Raw genomic sequence first — 18,731 nt, forward strand, 5'->3', positions numbered from 1 at the left:
TTACTACCCTGAAAATCCTCTGTGCTCTACTTACTCATCCCTCGCTCCCCCCAACCCTGGTAACCACTGATTTTTTTTTTTTTTTTTTTTTTTTTACTGTCTCCATATAATTGGAATCATAGAGTACATAGCCTTTTCAGATTGGCTTTTTTCTTTTAGTAAAATATGCATTTAAGTTTCTTCCGTGTCTTTTCGTGACTTGATACCTCAGTTCTTTTTAGCAATGAATTAATACTCCATTGTCTGGATGTGCCGCAGTTTATTTAGCTATTCACCTAGTGAAGGGCATGTTGATTGCTTCCACGTTTTAGCCATTGTGGATACAGCTCCCGTAAACATCCATTTGCAGGTTTTCGTGTAGACGTGAAGTGATGTTTTTGCACAACTTCTGGATCCATTCTAAGTTTGATACACCAGATGGCAGTGCCCGTATTTTGTTTGGCAAAATCATTTCAACCAATTGAACCCTTCTTGGTTGTTAGGGCATAATGAACTGAGGCATACTTACAGCTGCCCTTTGTTGAATGTGACCTGGTGAAATTCCGCTGGGGAGGCCCTGGCCTAGTGGCAGTGGGAGCCGGGTCTCGGCCGCTGGCCTTGCTTCTCCCCATCATTTTCCTTCTTGACTTGTACGCCTGCCGGGGGTCAATCCCATCCACTTTCTTCTCCCCCCTCTCTTTGCCAGGTTTATTAAGAGGTGATGGGTGTGAAGTATTTTGTCTTCTAGGGGTTTGACACACGTTTTTCTCCTAATGAGGATAATCCCTCGCACCTGATCCTTATTATATGGGCTGATGTTGAGGAATGAAGACAAAGGTGCTTCTCTGATGCTTTTTTCTTATTCTCTGATGCTTTTTTCTTACTCTCTGTTCAGCAGGGTGATTGTAAAACTAGTTTTCATTTCACGATGACTTTGTTGATGTCAGGAGGAGCCGCAGATAGGTTGCTCCCCTTCCCTTGATCAGTGCTCGTGATGCCAGCGAGCTTGCACTTCACACACGCAGCTGATGGCAACACGGAGATGCCTGAGATGGGGCCGCCGTGGGGGAGGCCTGAGCTCAGCTGTGGGCCACATGCCGTTGACCTTGGGGAGATGACAGTAGCAAACATCTGGGCACCTTGTTTGTACACTACTTGTAAGAAAGCAGACGATTTCTTTTTTTAGCCCCTTTCTGGTCATTTTTCATTGCCTAGGATACCGATACTAGAGATGGGTAAAAGTGCAAAGGAGCAGGACTGTGAAGACGGTTCTGGAAGGACAGGTTTTAGACAGGCGTGGCCGGCCTGGAAAACTACAGGCTAAGGAGAAAGAAGACGGTTTGTTTCTGGGTTTCTTGCCTTTGGTATAGTGGGAACTTGGCCCCTGGCGCCAACCGCTTAATTCAGAACATTAAACACCATTCATGTTAAAAGAGAGATGAAACGGAATTCACTTCACTTTTGCAGAGGTCTCCAAATAGCCATGAAAAATCGATTCTTTTTCCTGCCACCAGTTAATGTCGGCTTGCCACTTTGCGGCTTTAGGTAGCTGCCACGGTGATGATGCAGGGAGCTGGGCCTGCCAGGCCGCCGGGCTGGGGGGGCACAGGGAGTGTGCTTCATGAGAGCGGGAAATGGGGAGCCTGGCTGTTTAATCTGTGTCCTAAATGCGGCCGTGGTGCTGTCCCCCAGAAAGCCGTGGGCCCGGTTGTCCCTGCAGCTCGGGGACTCAGCTAAGGAACGTGGTTTCGCCCCATGTAAGCTTGCTCCCTGCTGCTCGCGGGAAGCAGTCAAAGAGCTGGCTTGTTGCAGCCTCCGCAGGACCCTGTGGGCTAGTTCTAAACTCCCAAACATGTGGGTTTGGCACATTGGAAACTGGTTTGCTGGGCTTTTGACGGTTGGCTTCCTCCCTGTCCTCCGATGGGGCTCCCGAGGCCTCTGCCGCAGGGTGGTCCCGTGGCCTCCAGTTGGCCGCTTCAGGATTGCTGGTTCCAGGACAGCCCCTATTTTATGCAACTGTAAATGTGGTGCTTAGGAGTAATGGATGGTTGGCTTGTAAAACTTTTCCCTCCTCTTTCTGGCTTGGAAACCAGCACGGCATGCTATTAGCTGGAGCAGATTCTGTTATTGAGCCGCAGAACCTGTGCAGACATCATAACCCTGTCTTCACGCGTGTGGCCACGCGTCCCAGACCCAGCATCCCCTTCTCCGCCCGTGATGTTCTCGGGGTCGTCGGTGCTACCATGTGCCCTCCTGCCCCTACGGTGGCGCTCACCGCTCCGGCAGCTGCCACAGCGGGCTCCTCTCAGACGTGGGTCCTCTCCCTCCTGTGGCTGTTGCCTCCTTCAGTTCACAGACGCCCTGTGCTCCCTCTAGCACCAGGGCCTTAGCACGTGCAGACCTGCCTGCCAGGGGCACTCCTCTCCTTCACCCTGCCCCCAGAAAACTCCAACTTGCCTTTTTGTGTAGGCACCTCTTCCAGGAAGCCTCAGGTCATCAAACCCCAGCTGTGGGCTCTCGTTAATCCTGGAGTTCTCCTTCTGAGTCATCACATCAGGTATAATTGAATGATTCGGATAATTAGCTCATTTATTCAACAGGTATTTACTGAGCACCTATGATGCATTCTGAGTGCTAGCATATAGCAAAAGTCAGTTAGGACAACCTCAAGTTGAAGAAGACAGGAAATCCTCAGAACACTGGCTTGAAGCAAGCAGGGCTTTCTTTTCCTTGCACAAGTAGAAGTCTAGCAACAGACAGCACTGGTGTGGTAGTGGCTCACGGCGTCAGCGCCAGAGGCTCTCCAGTCTCTTGCTTTTGCCTCCTGTTCACCAGATGACTGCCACAGCTCCAGGCATCACATCTGCAGTGTCAGGGAAGGAGGAAAGGGGAGGAGATGGTGCCAGCCACAGAAGAATTTTTCTTTTTTTTTTTTTAATCAAAACAAGACCTCTCGGCAGACTTCTTACTCATTGGCCAGAGCTGTCACGTAACATTTGCTACTATATCGGAGCTTACTTTCTAGTGAAGGTGACGCATGGCAAATAAAAGAAATCTAGTGTGATCTCATGTGCCATAAGTGCTGTAAAGGAAAGAACAGGAAAGAACGGATAGAGGAGACGGACTGCTTTAGGAAGATTTCTGTGGGACGGTGATGTTCGAGCAGGGTTGTGAGTTAGGGCACAGAGGCCGCCGCGCCAGAGCGTGAAGGGAGGCATTTCAAGAAGAGCGAGCGGCAGGTGCAAAGGCCTTGAGGCAAGAGCGACATCTCTGCGTTTGAGGAGCTGTAAAAGTAGAGTGAGTTGGGGGTCCTGGTCAGACCAGGTCAGGCAGGAAGGGAGGGCCCCAGGTTGTTGGGGGGCTGCAAGGACTTGTGATGGATGGGAGAGAAGGAGACGCGATTTCCTTCGTGTGTCTTTGTTTTACTCCACCCTTTCTTTTTTTAAAAGTCAAAAAAATTCCAGACCTCCGAGTTTTTATTTTATGCAGAAGAGTATCAACAGCCCTTTGTTTTGCACGCGTGAGCTTGAGACAGTGCTAAATGTAGAACATTTGCTATCATCACCTGTGTTTTATATTACACTGAATTTTAACACAGTTTTTTATCCTTGTGAAAGGGATTCAGGTTTACTGTGGAAAACTTAGAAAATGCAGGTAAATATTTCAAATCATTCTGCCATATCTCCTTTGAGTTTCTAAGACAAACTTCTACTTTGGAATAATTTTGGACCTATAGGAAAGTTGCAAAGATGGTTCAGTGTGATTTGCTTTTTGTGGGTGATTTTCCACCCCCAGTAGACCACGGTTGTCTCGTTACAGTTTCAGGCACCTGAGCCTGGTGGCTCATGCGTAAGGGGCACTCGGGTATTTATTAAACATTTATTTATTATTATTTATTTATGGCTCATTATTTAGTCTCCCTTCTGCCTCACACTGGTTGAGCTCATCCTTATGCCTCGGTGGACCGTTTCCACGGTCTCCTTCACGACTCCCACCCTCTGTTCCCACCTATTCGTTACACAGCTGCCAGAGGGAGCCTTTGAAAAGGCAAACCTGGTGGATTTCCCCCTTGTTTGAAGCCCTGGGGCTTCTCAGGGACAAAGCCAGACACGAAACTGACCCCGTGGAGGCTGTGCGTCTCCCCCACGCTTCTTTCTGCGGCCCCTGGGCCTCGTCCCCTGCCTCCCAGGCTCTGCTGCTGGCTGTCTGCCTCAGCCTGCCTCCCACGTGCATCTTCTCTTCTGGCCCCTTGTTGTAAGTCAGCTCTCTGGGTAGATGTCGTTTTCTCCAAACATTTTTAGCTGCTCTCCTGCAGCGTGTGGCCCTGCTCCCCTGTGGCAGCCCCCCTCCCTGCCCAGCAGCAGTCCCCCGGTGAGTCCTGTGAGGCTGTCGGGAGCCTGCTTGGCCCTGGACTTGGGGCTGGGGCCGTGGATGTTGTAGAGTCCACAGTGAGCAGGTGTCTTTACTGGGCCTCGTTGCCTTCGTGGTCCGCTTGGGGCTCACAGTCATGGCCTTCTCTGGGCTGGTGTCAGTTGATGAAACTCCTGGTGAGAGTTCACCTTTGGAGCCTGGTGGTCGGTTGGCCTCTGGAGTGGAATGGAGTGTGGGGATGTCGCTGTAGGAGGGTGTCAGGCGGGTCTGTCACACTCCTAGGGCTCAGGATTCCACCAGCATCTTTGTGCAGCCATCGTGCACGGCAGCCCCGCGTGTGTTTGGAATCGCTGCTTTCCAGACGGTACCTCCCACCAGCCTGTGCTGAGACGCTCTCCCTCCCTGATGCACTCACCTGCTATGGAAGCCTCGCTCTTCTTGCTGCCCCGTTTCAGCCCCCGTGGGTCCCTCCTGCTGTCTGTGACACCCCCATCTTGTCTGCAGGCATCCCCCCACCTCCTCGCCAGGCCTGCCAGCTCTGCGGGACCTGCAGCACACCTGCTGTTTCAGCCTGGGCTTCTCGTCAACACACCACGCCAAATGGCCCAGCGCTTCTGTCCTGGGGGCACGTTATCCATAACATAGTAGGATGCAGTATTCAGCTGATTTTTACCTTTGCTCGTGGAAGGACTCTGTGCTGAATGCCCTGGCTGTCGACAGGAAAGAAAGTCGTGCACAGGTTTCTGTGGAGTCTCAAACGCCATTTCTGGCTGGGTTGGTATAAAATTATGTAAAAATTGCAGCTTTTCTTTTTCTGGCAAAGTAGCCATTGGTGGGTTATGGTGCATTCTCTTTGACTAGCAGTGGTTCTGCTAATGGGCTTAAAAGCCCAGAGGCGCTGGTGAAAGTACAGCTCCGCCAGGCCGAGTCCGGGAGGAGCTGGGCGCGAGTACCAGGCCCGAGCCTTAGGGGAGGTGGTTCCGGGGAATCCTCACCTTCAGGAGAATTGAAGTGGGTTTGATTTCCATTCTGTCTAACCGATGAGGAAGTCTAAAGCGCTCACCTCCTCAGACTTCACGTGACTAAATGACCAGCTGGGTGGATGGGCTAGAAGTGGCACGTGCCCCTTGTTCAGAACGCAGCTTTTGAGCTTGAGTTATTCCTGTTAAGGGCTGATTGCTCTTTGGTGGTTCCTGGCGTGGTTTGTGATTCACTCACCATGTTCTGTGGAGGCCAGCGGAGCTGCTGCTCAGTACGAGGGGGCAGCCCGCACTTGGGGCTTGAGTTTAGACCGGTGGTCCAGGGCCAGTGCCGTGTTGCCGGGCGGTGCCTGCTGGTGCTGGGCACCGGGGGCAGCACGGCGGCTTCAGGCCGAGCTTCAGTGTCCTCTTGGTCCCACGCAGAGATGCAGGAGCTGGAGTGTGAGGTCGTTACTTGGTCCGGAGGCAGCCCTTCCAGCTATGCTGGGGTCGGCTGGCTGCCCTTCTCCTGCAGTCTAGGCCAGTGGCCTCCAGAGTTCGGCCAATCCAGGCTGTGCTCAGAGCCCGGCTCCTGGGACGGCTTGGTGGCGTGCAAGGCCCTTCTCCTGGAGAAGTGAGGGGCCTGAGCTCTCCGGAGACCTGCTCGTCCTCCCATGTGGCAGAGATCCTCGTGCCCCTGCGCCCCCGGTCACCTTCATTGCCCTACCCCTGACCTGCCCTGCGCACCCGGATGTGCCTCCCCAGCCTTTCCTCAGAGTAAGGGTGAGAGCTGGGTGTGTGCTGAGTAGGACAGAGGTCCTTTCGAAGCTGCAGGAGCGCCCAGCCGCCCCGTTCACCGTTTTCCCTGTCTTCTCCAGCTGGGCCCCTCAGAACAGCCCAGGGAGACTGGTAGGTTACTATTAGTTTATTGATGAGAAAATTGAGGCCTGGGAAGAGGAGTTGGACATCTAACGTTCACCCTTCTCCTGGTCGGCTGTGTGCCGGTCTCATTTCTGCAGCGATGCCGGGCTGTGTGCTTCAGCGGGGCTGGCATGGACACAGCCCTCCTGGAGGCTGTCCCTTTTCCCGGCCACTCGGCACAGGCGCACCCTGGCCTGGCGCCCACGCGAGCTCTAGGCACCTGCTCGGGCCTGAGTCCAAGGACGAGTGACAGGGAGCCCGGGCGGCAGGGAATTGACGGTGGCTGCAACATCCTGTTTGCCGGGGCGCCTGCTGCGTGCCTGCAGTCCCTCGTTGCTCCCACAGGCGTATCCTGAGGCTTGGTGTTGGCTGCGGTTGGGCTGTGGCCGGCGGTGGTTCCTACCGTTTTCTGAGCCTGCTTCTCCAGCCTTCCCAGAAGTTCTGTGAGTTATGGAACGTCTTTCAGTAAATTGCTTTTGTGCTTAAATTAGCATCCGTCTCGGAGGCTCGCCAGCACGAGTCCTGCCTGCCATGGGCTCGTGACTTGTCAGGCTCCGGATCTGAGGCCTGAGCCAGGGCCCTGAGCCTGGATCTGCTGAGAAACAGCCTTCCTCTTGACGGAGGCCTGCTCGTTCAGCTTCTGAACAGGGACTCAGGTAGGAGGCACGGGTCGGTGAACACGTTTGCTAGCGCTCGGTGAAGAAACGAAGCTGACTTCTATTGCGAGACTGCTCGGAGCTCTTAACCCGCTAAGGTGCAGGGTGTCACCCAGAAGGGGAGAGCGCGTCCAGGCTTCTCATCGTGCCGCCAGAACCCTTTCTCCGAACACACTTTGTGCTCAGAGAAGTGCTCTGCTGGCCCCTTGACCCGGATGGTGGACACGCTGGTGATCCGGCTCAACACACGTATGATAAACCCCTTACATGTAGAATGCATTTGCCATCCGTGGGGCCCTGACTCGTGGTAGCATGGTCACCTGCCAGCAGCTCAGGGTGACGGAAAATGTCCACAGATGTGAGCGGGTGCGGGTCAGGAGTTGATTCTGGCTTCAGGAGACGGGGACACACCCAGGGGGTTGGGAGAAGGGGTGGCAGTTGGCTTTTGAAGAATGTTTAGGATCTTGAAGTTGTTGGATAAGAATTTGGGGAGGAGAGCAGTGCACTCTGGGTGACAAGGTCAAAGGCCAAGGATATTGGGTTAGAATGTCAGTTGCGGCAGGGATAATGGTAACCCTAAATCCTTCGGGGATGTCAGGTCTTTACACACGTTCCCGCTAACCCTTGTGCCGGCCCTATGATTTGGGTATCGTTTGTCCTACAGATAAAAGCACTTGTGGCTCAGAGAGTTTAGGTGGCTTTCTCAAGGTGATGGGCCGTGGGTAGGAGGCCATGATCTCCCTCTGCCTGGTCTGATCCCTGTTTCCGCATGACAGAGTGGAGGGGGTGGGAAGACTCTTTTGGTTTTTATCCCTCAGGCAGTGGGGAGCCATGGTAGGAATATGAGGTGTCAGAGAGCATCTCCGATGCCGGGCAAACATCTGAGAAGGTTTCCCAGCAAAATCCTGTGTCCACTCACGGGGAACTGGAGAGCTATTCGATTCAGACCCCGTCACTGAGCACGGGAAGGGGAAGTTGGACAGGGCAGCTCTGGGGCCAGGGGTTAGGGTGGAATCTCGGGAGTGGCCCTGGCACACCATGGGGCTTGGGGACTGGTGCTTGACCTCTTCAGGGCGCACACCTGCGTGAGCCTCTGTCCCGGGGCTGTTGGGAGGTGGAGCAGGGAGTCAGCGGGTGCTGTTAGGAGCAGGTGGAAGGCACGCAGAAGGGAGGAGAACCTGCGGGGTCAGGGCGATGGGGGCGCGTCGCGGTTTCACTGTAAAGCAGTCACCAGGCCAAGTGGGGCAGACGGGACAGTCAGGGAGAGGCCAGTCCCCGGCGTCCAGGCCTGGATACTGGAACCCTCGCTGCACGTGAGGGGCGCCCACGGACTTAGGGCCGGTGGCGCGTGAAGGCAGCCGCCAGCCTGCAAACAGTGAGCACGGCTGCATCCCAGGAATACTTCCCTTGCAAAAGCAGGCGCTGGGCCAGGTTTGGCGGCGGGCTGCGGTTCGCTGAGCTGCTGTAGCGCCGTCGTGTCGTCAGTAGTGATGTGGTGTTCTAGGTGAGGGTGGCTGGAGCGGGAAGACCCCGGGTGTAAAGAGGGGGCCCGAGGGCGCCCTTCCTCGGGGAGGTGGGGGTTGGTGAGCGAGTCCGAGAGGACGGGCGCAAATGAATGAGAAGAGCTGAAAATGGTAGAGCCGGCGTGTAGTGCGGTGCGGGGGTGTGCGGGGTCCCAGGAGCAACGTCCGGTGGGGCTCGGGGCGGGGCTGGGTGGTAGCCCGCTCACCGACGCGCTGCACAGGCTCAGAGCCCACGCGCGGTTACGGTTTTGGACAAGTTCAAGTGAAGCGTTTCCAGGACGCAGAGGTCAGGAGAGCCGGGCGGCAGCCCGACTTCCAGTCCGGAGCTCGCAGGGAGGCCTTGCGGGGCTCCGGTTCCGGGGCGGCTGTGGCTGAGCGCGGAACCCTGGGAAGCGCTGGCCCGTGAGGTGGCCCGAGGGAGGTGTGCGGGAAGCAGGGCAGGCAGGAGTCGCCGGGGAGACGAGGCGGCCCGGGTGGGCTTCCCCACGGCCCTCTCTTCCGGCCTCCCCTCGAGGCCGAGGGATTTTTACAAGATGCCAGCCTGCCTAAACCTTGGTACAGGCTTTTCGCTGCTCTTAGTACATCTGTTCTTTCTTTTAAACTTCCACTGGGTTGACCAAAATTAGCATCTCTCAGAATTGTTCGCGTGGAGGGTACCTGATAGGATAGCTTTTGTACTCTGGCTTGAACACAAGCAAAGTCCGTGCGCTTCTGTAAGGGCGGGATTCCGACGCGCGGGCCCTCCGCGGCCGCTGCTGGGTCGGATCTCGCTCCGTTTCTGTAATTCATTTAATAATGCTTTAGTTTTAAACGTACTTTATTCAAAATATCCCATGCTTTGTCTTCAGTTTTTACTGAAAGTGTTGTTGGTAATTGTTTTATTTTAAATAGCTTTAGGTACTTTTTAAAAGGCACTCTTATTTCATCTTTGACTCTGCGTTGGTTAAAGATAAATGAGAAGAATAGGGAGATGGTAATTAAAAAAAATTTTTTTTTTTAAATTATTTATCTTTGACTGCATTGGGCCTTCGTTGCTGCGTGCGGGCTTTCTCTAGTTGCGGCGAGTGGGGGCTACTCTGCGGTGCGCGGGCTTCTCATTGCGGTGGCTTCTCTTGTTGCAGAGCACGGGCTCTAGGCGCACGGGCTTCAGTAGTTGCAGCACGCGGGCTCAGTAGTTGTGGCCCCCGGGCTCTAGAGTGCAGGCTCACTAGTTGTGGCGCACGGGCTTAGTTGCTCCGCGGGCATGTGGGATCTTCCTGGATCAGGGCTTGAACCTGTGTCCCCTGAAGTGGCAGGCAGATTCTCAACCACTGAGCCACCAGGAGATCGTAATTTAAGGAGATGAGAGGAGAGTGAATTGTTGGTTGGCTGCTCTGGGTAATTATGGTAATCTTCTGTCTTCAAAGTGACTATGTTATAAAAATGACACATTATATGGTTAAATTCCAAAAATGGGAAAAACTTTGGAAGATGTTTTATGTCTTAAATAACTGGGGCTTCTGTTGTGCTTTAGAAGTGACCAAACTCTTTCACGTATGCATAACTTTAAAAATTGTTTCTCTTTAGGTACTTGCGAGAATGAACAAGACCTGTGAAATGAAATACAGAATGATGGACAGCCCTCTGGGGAAGATCGAGATCTCTGGCTGCGAGCAGGGTCTGCACGGGATAAAGCTGCACGGCCGGAAGATCCCAGACACTGAGTGAGTGAGAGTCCTGTGTGACACCCACTGCTTGCTTTGTTCAAAGCAACAGGGAGAATACGATCATTGCTTGTTCTCCATTGATCACAGGGTAACACGGAGCCACACGCTACCAATCACAAAAGTTAGCATCTCTCTAAAAACGGTAGGGCCATGATCGTTCGTTGTCAGCATCTGTGCTTACTGCCCAGGAGCCCTCCACCTCCGGTTAACCACAGGGACATAAGCTGTAATTAGGAGCCCCAAGACGTATTAATGTATACGTTTATAGAGGTGTTGATGGACTGTATTGAGCGCTTTGATTCTTAAGCAAGTGGGATGTGGGAATCTCTTTGGGCGTTTGGTGACAGGGAGCTGCTGCTTCCTTAATCCGGATTTTTAAATCCAGGACCAACGTTCACTGTTCATCAGTCTGCCAGGTGATGAACTTTTATGGGACTTTTGTTAATGGAATTTTTTATTAATGGACTTTTATTCCGAAGTCCTGGAATTGCTTCATCAGTAGCTCCACTGGGCCTCTTGGAGATGGTGTCCGGCTGTTGGTGTGTGTGCGCAGCGGAGGAGAAAGGGTGTGAAATCCCCTTGTTAGCATGAAGTTAGGGTATTGCCATTTCTCACGGAACACGTTTCTCTGAACGATCTCCACTATTTATTTTCTCTAATTATAAAACCATTAAAAATTCAAAGCACTCCTTAATGTTTTGTTCTGAAACGTAACGTTCAGTTTCCTCCATTCATTGATTGTGAGTAGCAGTTGTATTTTAAAATTGCAGTTCTTGTTATTTCTGACAGAAGAGGGGAAAAACCACCCACTCCTTTGCTCAGCGTTTGTCTTAACGGGCTAATAAACACAGCGCCAAGGATGTTAGAAAAAGAAAATACGTAAGAAACATAAAAATTGATTTTAATGGACCGCTGTCAGAGATGGCTATAATGAGCACAAGGGCGGTAATAAATACCAGTTTTCGCCTCCTCGGTCGAGATTTTTCCTGTAGAGCTGCACGTTACAATCAATAGTCTTTTTTAAGACCAAAAAATAAGCAAACCTTTGAATTATATGAATACAGTCTTCTTGATTTCTATGAGAACCATCTGGCTGCTGTAGTGTTCAGAAAATCACAGGCACCAAATAATTTGTAGGGAAAATGTCATTTTGTCTTTTAGCGTGTTCAGTTGCACAGTAAATCACAGAAATTATGTGTTGAATTCTTTTTTTTTTTTTTTTTTTTTAAAAAAGAGCAAGTGAATTCGGAGAAGAAAAAGTAGGAGGAAGAACCCCTCTTGAAGTGCTTTAAATGTCCGTTAGGAATTGTGAGAACAGAGTGAAGATGAGGCTTAGCTTTGCTTCTACTCTCTGTACTTTCTGAATCAAGTTAGGATTAGGTTCATCTGTGGAAAACAAGCTCCTCCAAGTAACAGCTTAATCAGATGCAGCCGGTTTCTCTGGAGGAGAAGCCCTGGCGGAGGAGCAGTGACGCTGGGTCTGCTGGCGGGATGGTCACTGGAGCCTGGCACCCTCAGCTTTCCTCTCGGCATCTGCAGGCCAGACTCTGGGGTGCGAGCTGCCACACCCCTTCACGAGCAGCAGAGAGAGGAGAGAGAAAGGAGGGGGTGCCCTCTGTTTCCAGAAGCAGCATCCGTGTCTTCTCTCACCTTGCTGGGCACGCCGCGCGGGAAGCACGGAGCTTGGCGTGTGCGAGCTGAAGTCGGCGGTTCTGTGCGGAGCGGATTTGGCGGGGGGCGGAGGGCAACCAGCAGTCTGTTGTATATGGTTAATTTGGGGAGGGATATTTCAGAAGTAGAGAACGGCATAAAAATTATCTGTGTGATACTCAAGAGTTAACAGTTTCTTTCATTTAAAAAAACCGAGGTGAAAATCGCATAATAAAATTCGTAGATTTTAACTGTAAAGTTCAGTGAGTTTTCACAGATGTGTACGACCACACGACCACCAGCCCAAACCAAGATATAAAACACTCTAGAAAGTTCCCTCGTGCTCCCTTTCAGTCACCCCCTCCCCGTTGGCATCCACTGTTCTGATCTCTGCCATGTTGGGTTAGTTTTGCTTGTTCTTGAGCTTGTTCTAGGTGGAGCCGTACAACACGTACTTCTTTTCGTATTCAGTTCAGCGGTGTTTTCAAGGCTCACCCGTGTTGCTCCGTGTGTCAGTAAGTAGTTCATTCTTTTTTATTGAGTAGTAGTTTGTTTTAGGAATATACCACAGTTTGTCTATTCATTCTCCTGTTGATGGACATTTGAGTTGTCCAGGTTTGCGGTACTATGAACAAAACTGCTGTGAATATTCTTGTTCAGGTCTCTTTATGGACGTACGTTTTCATTTCTCTTGAGTGAATTCCTAGGTGTGGAATTGCATGGCTGGATTGCATGTCAAATGGATGTTTAACCTCGTAAGAAATTGCCAACACGTTCCCCAAAGTTTACCATTTTACATTTCCACCAGCAACGTATGGGAGTTTCTGTTATTCTGCCTTCTCACCACACTTGGTGGTGGTAGTTTTTAAAGTTACAGCCGCTCTGGTGGGTATGAGGTATTATCTCTCTCACTGTGGTGGTGACCTGCCCTTTCCTGATGACTTACTTTGAACACCGTTTTCAGTAAGCTTTCATTGTGAGGCAAGTCTCTCGCCCATTTTTAGTTGGTGTTTTCTTGGTTTTTGTTGTCAGTTGGTAGTTCTGGTTATAATTTGGTGATCAGATATATGTGTTGATCGTTTTCTCACAGCTGGGGACTTGTGTTTTTATTTTTCTAATAATGTCTTTTAATGAATAGAAGTTTTTAATTTTGAGGAAGACCAACTTTTTTTTTTCCTTTCTGCGGCATATTTTGTGTGTTTAAGAAATATTTGCCTACTCTAATTTCACAAATAGATTCTTCTATAAATCCTGTGAAAAACATTATAATTTTAGCTTTTTATGTTTAGATCTGTGTTCCGTCACCTTGAATTACCTTGTTGTGAGGTACTCAGTTTTCTCCGCAGATATTTAGTTGTTTCAGTATCATTTGTTGGGGGGGGGGAACAATTCCTTTCTCCATGGCATCGCCTCAGTGTTCTTGTCAAAAAATCAGTCACATGGCCGTACGTGTGTGGGTTGTATATGTCTGGACACTGTTGTGTTCAGCTGCTCTTTTCATCTGTTCTGTGCTAGTGCTACACTGACTTGATGTCGCTTGGTGATAAGTCTTGAATTAATGTGCGTCTTCCCGCTCTCCACCCCCCACCACCCGTTTTTTTTTGTTGTTTTGTTTTTTTGGAAGATCGTCTTGGTTTCTAGGTCTCAATTTTCCATATTACTTTTAGAATCGAGATGTCAGTTTCCCCGAAAATGCCTGTGGGGATTTTGATTGGAGTTCCTTGAATCTGTGTGTCAATTTTGGGAGGGTTGACATCTTAAATTGAATTTTCCAGTTCATGACTGTGGTTTAGCTCAGCATTTGTTTAGTTTCTATTTAATTTTTCTCAGTAGTGTTTTGTAGTTTCCACTTTAAAGATCTTGGTGTGTCTTTTGTAAAGTTGATTTCTAAATACTTTGTTTTTGATGGTGTTGTGAATCAGCTTAATTTTTTTTTTTTCTTTTTAACTTTTAAACTGCTGCTGCTGGTACGTAACACTTGATTTTTGTATGTTGATTTTATTCTGCCATCTTACTAAATTCACTTCTTAGTTCCAGGAATTCTTTTGCAGTTTCCTTAGGATTTTTTCTGTAGAAAATCGTGATGTCTGTGAGTAAACACACTTTGCTTCTTTGTTTATGATCTTTTTGCCTTTTATTTTTTTTCTTCTGTTGCACTGGCTAGAACCTCCAATATGACGTTGAATAAAAGTCATGACAGTGGACCTCCTTCCCGTGTTCCAGTTGTAGGGGGAAGCTTCAAGTGTATCAGGGTGACTGCTGGCCTTGTTGGCGTTAATAGGCGTCCTTTCTCACACTGACAATGCTTCCTCAACCTGTTGAATTTTGTTAAATGGTTTTTCTGCGTGTATCAACATGATCCTGCTTTTCTCTTTTATTCTTTAAATGTGAAGTAAGCTAATTTTTGGATTTTAAACCAATCTTGAAATGCCGCTATACTACATCATTTAATTCATGGTGTAGCCTTTATTTTTCCCTTACATATTACGGGTTGAAATTTGCTATTTCATTGAGCGTTTATGTGTTTACGTTCATGAAGGGGGTTCGTCTATAATTCTTTCTTTGGCGATGTCTTTGTGAGGTTTGGGCATTTGGGTTTTTTTGATTACGTGAAGTGAGTTTGGAAGTGTTTCCTCCTCTACTTTCTGAAAGAGTCACGTGGGGGAATTTTTTTCTTCCAGTTTGACGCCACCCGGATCTGGTAGGAAGGCTTCTGATTAGAACTCCCTTGTCGGATAGAAGTAGGTGCTGCCCTCACCCACCTTGAGGGGGCCCTCCCTTGCTTTGGCTTTTTGCAGGTGGAGCCATTTGCGCCCTCCAGGGCTGTCCCCTCTAGCTCTGCTGCTGTGGTGGACGGTAGCCGCGAGGGGGTTTTGAGCAGAGCATCCTAAAGACTCTGGGTCCCTGTTCTCACCCTCCTTCTTGTGAGTCCTGGCACCTTCGTTTCCTCCGAAGCCGTGCTGGTTTCTTCAGTAGATAAATTAGAAGATGACCACTGATGTCTGTCTGTAGTGAAATTCCTTTCACACGTCTATACGAAGTAGGATTCCTGTGTGTATGGCTTCGTACGGTGATCCTTGATTTCTTTTTTGTGTAAGTTACATTACTCAGCTTTCCTAAAAATAAGAGTGGAGAACATCAGTTTGGAAAGTGGTTATAATAGTCTCAGTTTTATAACTTCCTGCCGATATCAAGCTTCCCTTCACGACTGTCTTTTGCAAGGGCTTGACCGACCTCTCCCCACTCCATCTTCATGTGGCCGTGAAGCTTTGACCTCATCGTCATGCCCCACAGAGTCTAAAATCTAAGGAGAAGGGCAGGAGAATATATTGGTTTTCCTAATGTTATTTTCGGGCTTGTTTAGTTTTCCATAAAGTTGATTGTAGTATTTGATTACTTGAAAATGGACTGTACAACCCTGGGTTGTACAGCAGTAGGACGGTCGGATCTGGGAAGCTAGAGAGGATTAGTTGCATGTGCTTCACGTCTGTCAAAGATTTACCTTTGTTTTTCATTTTTAAATTTTTTCCATATAAAACTTTTTAGAAGAGTGCGGAATGCAACTGAAAACGTTGTAGGCCAGCCAAAGTAAGCCATTGTAAAACTTGCTGTATCTTGAAAGACTTAAAAACGACGCAGGCTGTGCTGTACTTGACAGGAGTATATGGTGTCGTGGGGGTTTGGGCAGAGTGTCGTCATTTCTGCCTCCTGGCATCTTTCGCCTGCCAGCTCTGGTGTTGAGGGCTGGGAGAGGCACGCGGCTTAGGCCTCACCCTCCTCTGCCGACCCGCCTGGCCGGCCAGCCAGCCGAGGGGGGATGGGCGTGGGCCAGGACCCTCGGGGACCTTGGGAGAGTGTCACGGCAGGGCCTCTGCGCTCTACCTGGGGAGGGGGTCGCCTGCCTCGTCAGGTGCACTGCCGATTTTCGCCCCCGGAATGTGCCAAAGTCGTCACTCCACTGAAGGAAGGAAGGTGCCTTTGAGGCCTTCCTGAAGGAAAGTTGGACTCTTGACGTCCAGTCGGGTCTGTCGGTTTGAACGGATAGTGACTGATGGTTTCCGCATGCATTTGCTGCTTTCCTGTTCATCTTTAGATATTTAAAGCAAGTAAGTGGACCACCAGGAGAACGTGAGGCTGTCAGGGGCCTGTCTGGGGCCACTGACCCTGCACGGCCTGGGCCTGCCGCCTGCTGGCCCCTCGGGGACCTCGGTGCCCGTCGGTCTGCCCCTTCCCAGCTCAAGATAGTTCCTGAGATCCGCAGGTCATGAAAGCCTTCCTGGGAAACTCGTAATTTCATTCTTCCCGACAGATTGGGGAATTTGAACATAGACACAGCACTTGCTTTATTATAATTGGTCTTTCAAGGAAGAAAAGAAAGTGTTCTTACGGATAAACACCTGCAGAGGCGCTCCCAGGAAAGGGACGCCCAGAACTGCGCCGCAGGAATTTTACCTGCAGCTAGTTTAGTTGTCTCATTGCTTTTCTTCGGTGGCTCGAAATAATGATTTGTGTTGTGTGTGCTTAAAAATGTAATTGTTTTATTTTACGGAATGTTCCTTAAGGAGGTCTCGAGTCAAATAAGCATGTTTCTGTGAGGAAAACTTGCCAAGCTCTGTGGCTTCATAGAAGTCGTCTGTGTTTTAGAGCAAGTGCTTGGGTGCCCTGGTGAGCCCGAGGCCTGGGGGTGTTGAGGGGCCTCCCTCCCTCCCTCCCTCCCTCCCTCCCGGTTTCTGGCTCAGGCGGTGCGGTATCAGTAGCTTGTGGCGAGTTCCTCTCCTGACTTACGTGGTCAGTAACACAGACCGTGCACGTACTTGGCTCTCAGTGTCCGTGACGAGAGAGGCGGTGGTGTCGTCGTTCAGGCTGATGGCTGGAGAGATGAGGGGGAAGCCAGGATGCTGCTCTCCAGTTGGGGCGTCTCGGGGGGAGTTCCCCTGTTCCCAGGACGGGGCGGGCCCCGGTTGCAAGTCCTCCAGCCTCTGGAGTGTAAGAGCACTTTGAGAGTGAAGGAGGTAAATTGGCCAATCCCAAGCGGAGGAAGGTGGGTGTTTTCCTCCGAGGCACGTGAAGTATCCTGAAACCCTCTGCTCAGAGCGGTCACCTTCCTTTCGGAGGTGTTGGACTCTTCCCCTCTGTTCACGCCTGCTTTTGAAAGGATGGCACTGCAGCTTTCCCGGAGAAAGGGCTCTCCTGTCACCTTGGCACTGCCACAGAAAGCCTTTCCCTTTTCCCACGAGAAGGAGACATGGGCCGTATGCTGTGTGGCCCCTGGAGGACGGGTCCCGGCAGCGCCCTCACTGGGTGCAGGGCTCCCCTAGTTACTGGGATGTAACCAGCATCCGAGTTTACCCTCGCCTTGGGAAATGGTGTGCTGATGACAAGCTCTGGGCTCTATCCAGACCTTCTCCAAGGGAAGGGCCCAGCGCGTGTCAGCCTCACCCTGAGGCCCGCAGGGCCTGCCTGGACCGTGTGCTCTCGGGTGGAGGCCCGCCCAGGACCTGTGGTCTTGCAGGGGCCATTTCTGGTGGAATTGGCCAAGTCAGTGTCCCCCCCTCCGCGGCCCTTTGGAGGCGCCACTGCCGTGCGACAGCTGGGCCTAGACGTGGGCAGGGCCCCCCCCTGCCGCCCACCTGCTCGTCCAGCTCTGTGGTCTTGTACCTCCCGTGGTGTCACCCACCCACTTGCTGGCCTCCTGTTGCCAGCCTCTTGCGGTCCTCGCCCTGGTCCCCCTTCATCTAATTAACCGCGGTCGGGAAAGTTAGCTAAAGGCTCGTTCAGCTTGTGAGAGGAATGAGGTTAAATCAACTCCGAGAGAAACAGAGGAACTTAACGACAGTGTTGCAACATCTTGGAGGTCATTTCCATTTTCTCCAGGAGTCTTTTTCCAGAAGAGGCTGGGTTGCCAGGAGTCAGACAGATACCGGGTAAGTGGGGCTCCCCTTGGAAGGGCCGGGCCTTGTGTGAGGAGCTGAGTGCCGGCCGCGGCGTGCGGCCCTGGGGCAGCTCCCCAGCCCTGCGCTGACGCCGCTTGGTCAGCAGAGGACTTGGGGGTGGGCGGAGGAGGCTGGTCCCAGGGTCTCGAGAGAAAGACTCGAGGGGAGAGGGGGCTGTCGCCTCTCCTTCCTTTGGTTTTCACCGCGGACGGCCCCTACCGGAGCTGACCTTCCCTTCCCTGGTCCCTCCTCTCGGCCTTCTGAGCAGTTGCGGAGAGCCCTGGGACGGTTCCTGGTTGGGTTTAGTAACGAGAACTGGGGTGACTTTGGCGCTGGGTGCCTGGATGAGGGTGTCTGTAAAGTAGGATGTTCACCACTTCACGTCTAACGTGAAAATTCCGGCTCGACACCTACTGTTGTAGGAACGGAAGGGACACCGTGACGTGTCCTCGTGTGTGTTTGCCTGCCTCACGCAGACGTACAGGGTGCTCACGCGTACGTGCTGGTGTTTAGAGCTAGGCGGGTGATGCCGTGCCCCCTTCCCAGGGGACAGAGCTGATGCCGCACGAGGAGGAGCGTGGTGGCTGGGACTCAGAGCCACTTCCTCGACTCCTTCCTCTGAGCCGGGGTGCACCTCACGGCCGTCCCCCTCTCCTTTTGTGGAAACGAAGCTGTGGTACCTGAGACCATCGACAGACGTTTCTCACATTTTGCCCCTGGATTTTGATTTCCAGAGTTTTTATTGTTCGTGTATCTCTAATATTTTCTGGCATTTAAACCATCTGTGACTGGTGAATACTTTTCAACTTTTGTTTTTAAAATGTTAATGTCATTTAAGCTGTAAACTCTCCAAATGTATTTGGTTTGTTAAATTTATTTTCTTTAAATTGTATCAGTAATTAGATCAGCTCCTTGGTATTAATGTCCAGGATAGTTCCTGAATGCTGATCAGTTTAGAATTTAAATTGAGTTAAAGGTTAAATGAGTTTAATTTTTGAATTGAACTGAACCATTGTCTTGTGTCAGATTCATC

At 50.9% G+C, this 18,731-nt stretch overlaps 1 protein-coding gene across 2 annotated transcripts in view; it reads left to right on the forward strand.

Annotated features, from left to right (window-relative positions):
- The window catches only part of MGMT (O-6-methylguanine-DNA methyltransferase), a 311,657-nt gene that overhangs the window by 22,841 nt on the left and 270,085 nt on the right, over window positions 1–18,731 (forward strand). For both annotated transcript variants that reach the window (XM_060126556.1, XM_060126555.1), the window contains exon 2: window positions 9,976–10,112. In XM_060126556.1, the coding sequence (XP_059982539.1) occupies window positions 9,976–10,112 (137 nt within the window). The remainder of the gene's footprint in view (window positions 1–9,975; window positions 10,113–18,731) is intronic.

Source organism: Lagenorhynchus albirostris, chromosome 16 (genome assembly GCF_949774975.1).
Source record: "Lagenorhynchus albirostris chromosome 16, mLagAlb1.1, whole genome shotgun sequence".
In the NCBI taxonomy this organism is placed as follows: domain Eukaryota; kingdom Metazoa; phylum Chordata; class Mammalia; order Artiodactyla; family Delphinidae; genus Lagenorhynchus; species Lagenorhynchus albirostris.